Source organism: Dendronephthya gigantea, unplaced genomic scaffold (genome assembly GCF_004324835.1).
Source record: "Dendronephthya gigantea isolate DGI-Jeju-01 unplaced genomic scaffold, DenGig_1.0 000007F, whole genome shotgun sequence".
In the NCBI taxonomy this organism is placed as follows: Eukaryota; Metazoa; Cnidaria; class Anthozoa; order Malacalcyonacea; family Nephtheidae; genus Dendronephthya; species Dendronephthya gigantea.
Genome location: NW_021163017.1, coordinates 2706064 through 2713286, shown reverse-complemented (window position 1 = coordinate 2713286; position 7223 = coordinate 2706064). Strand labels below are relative to the sequence as shown.

Here is a 7223-nt window from a genome sequence, read left to right as displayed (position 1 = left end):
CAATGGGATTATCAATGTGATTCAAGTGGTGGCCAGCCTCAAATGTCTTTTGGTCGGACGTCTATGCCCCACAGAAGTTCATAAGGTTAGGAATTTTCGCATAAATTATTTACAGCAAAGCACATAGCTTAACTCTACAACTAACTCAATGCGACTATTTCAGTGAACGATGTTATAATATCCCAAAAAAATCTATGTATTTAGATGAACGGATAATCCCATTGAATAGACAATCCATAAATGCTTTGCTAAAGCATCAATCAGAGCATTTCTGCCCCTTTATTTGCTAAATATTCCTACACCTAAACATGAGGTGCATATATACGCATTCAAGGAGAAAGAAGTTAATTTAAGGGGAAAAGGTTAAAACCCTGAAAAGATTTATAAAGTCTTAAAAAGTCTTTTGTCGGTCCATATTGTTAAAATATGGATCGTATTATCAAATTTACTGTCTAGTCTAGGACCTGTAAAGGAGTTTGTATGCATCTCATTTAGGACAGATTATCTCAACTGTCTTAGGGTAAAATGACCATGGCAGTCAACATGGCATATGTGCCAAAATGTGAATCCGGGACGAAAGTCCTGAAAATGACCACACCCAGAAACGGCATAGTCGACTTAGCTCTAAATCCTGAATTATCAAAGCTACAGTCTTTCTCAATTGTTTATATGGTTTAGAATGGTTGCTTTTAGGGGTGGTCACTGGAGAGTGAAATTAGCCTAAGTTTCATATTTTGCAAGAAAATGAATGTTTACTATTCCAGGTAAACTGCTCATTATGCATAAAATTACAGATTCACCTGGCAAAGTCTAATTTTCCCTATTTTCTAAAATTTTCGCCATATGATTAAAAAACATGCTTATTTTAATATATTTATTATAAATTTCCTAGGAAATAACAATGTTTTGTTGCGATACGACATATTTCATTTTACTTACCCCCCGCCATAACACGATTTCAGCCATATTTTGCAAATTTGATCGCCGTTTTTCGCCGTCCGACGCAAGCACCATCCAAATACTGTACTTTAGCACGATTCTAGTGGACTAAAGAATTATTCAACCAATTTTCGATGGGTTTTGAAGTAGTACCATGCAATATTTTTTCATTTTTGTGTCCCTTGACATTTTATCAATTAAGTCGCCATTGCCATGTCTCGTCGCCTTTCTGCACGATAAATGCCAGTTCTTGATCCCCAGCTGTCTTTTTTTCACAGCATCGATAAATAATTGATACTACAGTAACAGCTATCCAAAATTTAAAAGCATTTGTCCCACTTGAAAGTAAAAAACCACCCCTCGTTTATCGGGAATGAAATTCAAGTGCGAAAGATTCAAAATAATTTGAAAGTCTCGCGCAAACTCCACGACAAATGCTGGTGGGCAACATTGCAGGGGGGGGGTTCACGAATACATCTCTGGTTTATTTTTTAGCTTTGTTAAAGCAAGAAAATGCAATTTTAACGCGGAGACTTGTTAAGAGGAGTTTTATTAAAAAATCGCGTATTGGGCGCTCAAAACTAAATTAAGATTTAATCGAATAAATCGGGTGGTAACATGGCGGCTGGTTCTTATATCGTGTGAGTACTTTACTGCGTGTTTTCACATAGTCAACTGTTGACTTTCGTTTAATTTTGTTAAATATCGTCAATATACTATTGGAATGATGTGTAAAATGATAAACAAGATGAATTCAACAGTAATTGAAGAGTCAAAAGCAACGCAATGTTACACAGAGGGGTTGGAAGGATTCGACTCTCACAGAAGCATGGAAGGTAGGCGTGCATTTTTGCGGATTTTTCATATTTTACTGCCATCGATAACAATAAATCATACCTTGCAACATTCCTTAGACATTCTAGTTTTAATTTAAGGCATCTTATATAAACTTAACTTGGTTATTTCGGAGTAAATCTTGCTTAAATTTAGAAGCGATTCAAATTTTAAATTTTCACAAAATGCAGTCACTATAATCCGTATTTTGCTCTTATCTTTCAAGCTAAGTGTTCATATTATAATTTATAACGTCTAATGTTTAACTAAGATGTATTTTGTTACAACAATTGCCCTGGTCCCAAAATCTAGGCATGAAATTTATCTAAAAAGTTATTAATATTTTTGTGTAATTGAGTATAAAATGAATACATAAGTCTGTTGTAAAACTGTTGTTCACCACTTGTAAATTACTATAGAACTGTTCCGATCAACCTAAGGCATATTTCATGATTTGCCCTAGGTATGCTAGTTTACAAAAAGCATCATTTAATTAAAATTGGAGTGGTACGCCGTGGAGCATTTTTCGACTTTTTAAAATGAACCAGATTTGTGTATTCTCAACCTGTATTTTTTGTACAGTCCAGCATTACTATCTGTTTATTGAATATAACGCGAAGCGCCATATTACAAGCTGTGCAAACATGGCTCTCGACCTATTTTACACTTCTATGATGATTTTAGATGGTTTGAACATGTTTTGTTCCCAAAATCCACAGGTTTTCTATAAGCCATGATTTGGCCAATATGGAGGGAACCTTCACCTTAAGTTAAATGATTAAATATCAACTGAGAACCATTTCCGATCAACCTAAGGCGTATTTCATGATTTGCCCTAGGTATGCTAGTTTACAAAAACCATCATTTAATTAAAATTGGAGTGGTACGCCGTGGAGCATTTTTCGACTTTTTAAAATGAACCAGATTTGTGTGATATTCTCTACCTGTATTTATTGTACAGTCCAGCATGTATCTTTACAATGTATCTTTCTCCAATTGCCCAATATTTTGACAAATATTATTCACTTAAATATTATTACAAATGGTAAAATCCTAAAAATTACTGACTAAAGGCAAGGTGATTACTAGCCTATATTCAATGAGGAGACAAAATTACAATTTGTTTCAACACGAAACAGATTTGCTGTATACACAACATGTATTTACTTGAATAGCCCAGTGTTGCTATCTGATTTTTGGATATAAAATGAAATGTATACTGTAAGCTGTGCAAACAATTGGCTTTCAGCCCATTTTATATTTCTATGGTGATTGTATAGGGTTTTATTTATCCTGGTTGAACACATGTTGCAGATCTGGAAGTTTGTGCAAATCAGGCCCTGGATGCTACATCCTACATGCCCTTAAGCCCTTTCTTGTTAACTCCAGACTTGTCTTGATAAATCTCTTATAGAGGAATTTGCCATTGCCACATATTTGACATATCTTTTACTTTTTATTGCAGGCTTTCTTTAAAAAACAGTGGAAACAACACAAGATTGCAAAAACACTATTTATTGCAATTAATGATATAATATTTTAACAACAAAGTCACATTACAATTTTTTATTACCTATACTTACAGCTGTATAATTTTGGAATGAATTGTCCCATGATTGTCCCACCTACATGTCCCATATTATGTACCCACCACACAAGGAATTCATTGTTAATAAAGTAGAGAGGGCAGTTGTTTTTGAAATAAATCAAAATAGTTTGACTTTCCCTTTCTTTGTGTTGTTTCTTGAATAAATTATTTACGGTCTTTTTTATTATTGTTGTGATAAAGATAAACTGATCTTCAAGCTACTACACACAGTGGCGTAGCCAGCATCGATAATTGGGGGGGGCCCATATTCATATATTCATGTTAACAGACTGTAAAGACAATTGATTTGAAAAGAAATCAAACCTGCGTATCACGAATATATGAATATGGGCCCCCCCCAACGCAAATGCAAGTTTACTGGCATGTCCGTATCTGAAACTATTATTCATATTTTCCAAGATGTGTTGGATACCTAGAAATAAAAACGTTGACATTTGAGATTTTTATTTTATCACAAGATTAATTCTAAACCACTAAAATCAGTATATTTCAATATGTTTACACTGTCAATTACACATTAGTGTCTCACTGTGACTGTGTGTCACTCCTTCGCACTAATAAAAATGTACGCATGGAAAATTATATCATTCAAAATACCAAAAGAATTGAACGAACACTCACCTGTTGTTCTTCTTTGTTTCAAGGAGCTTTTCGTCTTTTGAAATTCCCCAAAAGTTAGTAAAACAGCTGTCACTCAACACGAAAACTTTACCAAACTTGTAAATTCAAAATGGCTGCAAAGCATATTTTAGCGAAGGCCTGGTTGCTAAGTTTTGAGCGATTTTGTGCAAAAATACGCGATTTTCTAAAAAATCTCCTCTTAATTTTGTTATGAGAAATATTAACAGCAAAAACGGACAAATTTTACTCGGGTTGTTGACTGATTGTAGTTGTGAACAAATGTATGCTTGAATTTTCGTCCCCCCGGAATGCTGTCCACGAGGGCTCGTCGCGGAGTTTGCGCGAGACTTTCAAATTATTATTTAGAATCTTTCGCACATGAATTTCATTCCCGATAAACGAGGGGTGGTTTTTTACTTTCAAGTGGGACAAATGCTTTTAAATTTTGGATAACTGTTAATGTACTATCAATTATTGATCGATGCTGTGAAAAAAATACAGCTGGGGATCAAGAACTGGCATTTATCGTGCAGAAAGGCGACGAGATATGGCAATGGCGACATAATTGATGAAATGTCAAGGGACACAAAAATGAAAAAAATATTACATGGCACTACTTCAAAACCCATCGAAAATTGGTTGAATAATTCTTTAGTCCTCTAGAATCGTGCTAAAGTACAGTATCTGGATGGTGTTTGCGACGGACGGCGAAAAACGGCGATCAAATTTGCAAAATATGGCTGAAATCGTGTTATGGCGGGGGGTAAGTAAAATGAAATATGTCGTATCGCAACAAAACATTGTTATTTCCTAGGAAATTTATAATAAATATGTTAAAATAAGCATGTTTTTTCATCATATGGCCAAAATTTTTAGAAAATAGGGAAACTTAGACTTTGCCAGGTGAATCTGTAATTTTATGCATAATTAGCAGTTGACCTGGAATAGAAAACATTCATTTTCTTGTAAAATATGAAACTTAGGCTAATTTCACTCTCCAGTGACCATTCCTAAAAGCAACCATTCTGAACCATATAAACAATTCAGAAAGACTGTAGCATTGATAATTCAGGATTTAGAGCTATGTCGACTATGCCGTTTCTGGGTGTCGTCATTTTCAGGACTTTCGTCCCAGATTCACATTTTGGCACATATGCCATGTTGACCGCCATGGTCATTTTACCCTAAAACAGTTGAGATAATCTGTCCTAAATGGAATGCATACAAACTCCTTTACAGGTCCTAAACTAGTCGAAATGTAGGGGAATAATTATTTATAAAGACATATAGATGTCAAACTACAATTTGTAGCCATTCTTTGGTTTTAATTTAACACACCACTCATGCAATACCTACAAAATCGTAACCTTTATGTCAGCATTTCAGGACTTCACAAGTTAATGCCACACTAATACTCGACATTTAACAATACATTATTAGAACGGCGGAAGCGCAGTTGATGCAGTAGAAGCAGCAGTCCGTGTTTTGGAGGACAACGAATATTTTAATGCTGGGTACGGATCAGCATTAAACAACGACGGCGAAGTTGAATGTGACGCAATGATCATGAACGGGAGCGCGTTAAGCACTGGTACAGCAACAACATTGCAATTGTCCTATATATAGATTCTACAATGTTCTACAATCTCAGCCATGACGCGTATAAACCACTAAAACCAGTAAACGGCGATTTAATTCCACTATAAAACTGTACTGCTGAAGAATATGGCAAGAATATAGGTTGAATTGAAAAACGTATTCCTTGATGGTAAAACATTCAAGTTTTCTTAGACTCTTTCTGTGCTTTAATAGGAGCAGTAATATCTGGACGTTACTTTCGTAATCCTGTCTCACTTGCTAAGAAAATAATGAACGATACACATCACTGTGCCCTGAGCGGTGAAGGTGCTTTGAACTACGCCATAGAACAAGGATTCCCCATCTGTGATCCGAATCAACTGATCACAAAACGTGCAAGAGACTCGCAAATAAGGTATTCGGACTTTGTTGATTACGTTCGCTTTCGCTTGGGACATCCAGTGCAAGATACCGTATCAGCTGTTGCCAGAGATGCCAATGGTCGTTTTGCTTGCGCTGTGTCAACAGGTATCTGTAAACGGTTCCTATATATAGTGCCTATATAAAAGGAATATATCACGATTTCAAAAGAAATGCATGCTTTGACGATTGATATGTAGGCTATATCCCAGAGGCGGAAATATTCGTTTGACATATTTGTAAGAGTGAGAATTAACGAAAGTGTAAACCGATATTCCAACAAGCAGTTTAAAAGCATACCAGTTATTGGTTGCTGAAACATAAGGTCTTCTAACTTGAGCGTTTTTCTATTTCCAGGCGGTATAGCAGGAAGTCGCCTGAAAGGTCGTGTGAGTGACGCAGCGATAGTTGGCTGCGGAGGTTACGCAAATGAACACGGAGCGGCAACCACATCTGGACAGGGAGAGTATTTGATGAAAATGACCTTAGCAAGAGAGGTCGTTTATATGATGGAAAGTGGGATGAATGCTCAGGTTTGGACACGAAACATAAACCAGGGAATGACCCTCTCTACTTGTAGGCAAAACGCAATGAGCGAAATTGCAAAAAGAGCGACTTTTGAAAGTGCTCACTATTTTACTAAAGGCCAAATTTGATGCAAGAGAATGTTAATATTGTTAATAAATTCAATACTTTCATGCATGAAAATTAACGTTAATACTCTTGATAAATCCAATACCTAATTTTATGAATTCATTCGTTCCCTACAGGTAGCTGCAGAAAATGCTTTGCGAAAGATGCGGAATCGATTTCAAGTCTCGGAGGGTTTAGGAGGTGTTATTGCGATTGATAAAGATGGAAATGTTGGAAAGGCTTGCACCACTGATTATATGGGTTGGGCAAGCGTGAATGGCGATAGAATGGCTAATGGCCTGAATCCCCAAATGGAAGTTTAGGCGTTGTTAACTAGTACCTGACATTAGCCATTTTTAGTATAGCACCTTTATAGCTCTTTGCAATTAACATTTTCACAATCTTTGATTTCACATTTTCACAGTAATTATACTTCACAGTAACCCACTCTAATTATATGAATTCTGTCAGAACTAATTTTTCTATTAAAAGCACTGCATACTTATAGAAAGGAGTGAGAAAACATTAAAATCAATACATACCAAGGTTGTCAAGCGTTATCAACTCAGAAAAGGCCCCGTCGAAGCTT

The 7223-nt window shown here is 35.9% G+C and overlaps 1 protein-coding gene across 1 annotated transcript; it reads left to right on the top strand.

Moving 5' to 3' along the window:
- Positions 1-4739: 4739 nt before the first annotated feature.
- On the top strand, positions 4740-6957 carry LOC114517193 (isoaspartyl peptidase/L-asparaginase-like). Its single transcript, XM_028536852.1, has 5 exons — positions 4740-4766; positions 5444-5594; positions 5816-6109; positions 6359-6534; positions 6772-6957. Exons 1-5 carry the CDS (start codon positions 4740-4742, stop codon positions 6955-6957), a joined length of 834 nt encoding a protein of 277 aa, XP_028392653.1.
- The last annotated feature ends 266 nt before the right edge of the window (positions 6958-7223 follow it).

What these genes read in the sequence shown, in the direction of transcription:
- LOC114517193 (XM_028536852.1), top strand. Translation starts at nt 4,740, where the DNA reads ATGGCTGAAATCGTGTTATGGCGGGGG. An exon ending in AAATCGTGTTATGGCGGGGG is followed by an intron (nt 4,767 to 5,443) that starts GTAAGTAAAATG and finishes ATACATTATTAG; the next exon opens with AACGGCGGAAGCGCAGTTGA. An exon ending in AAAGTGGGATGAATGCTCAG is followed by an intron (nt 6,535 to 6,771) that starts GTTTGGACACGA and finishes CGTTCCCTACAG; the next exon opens with GTAGCTGCAGAAAATGCTTT.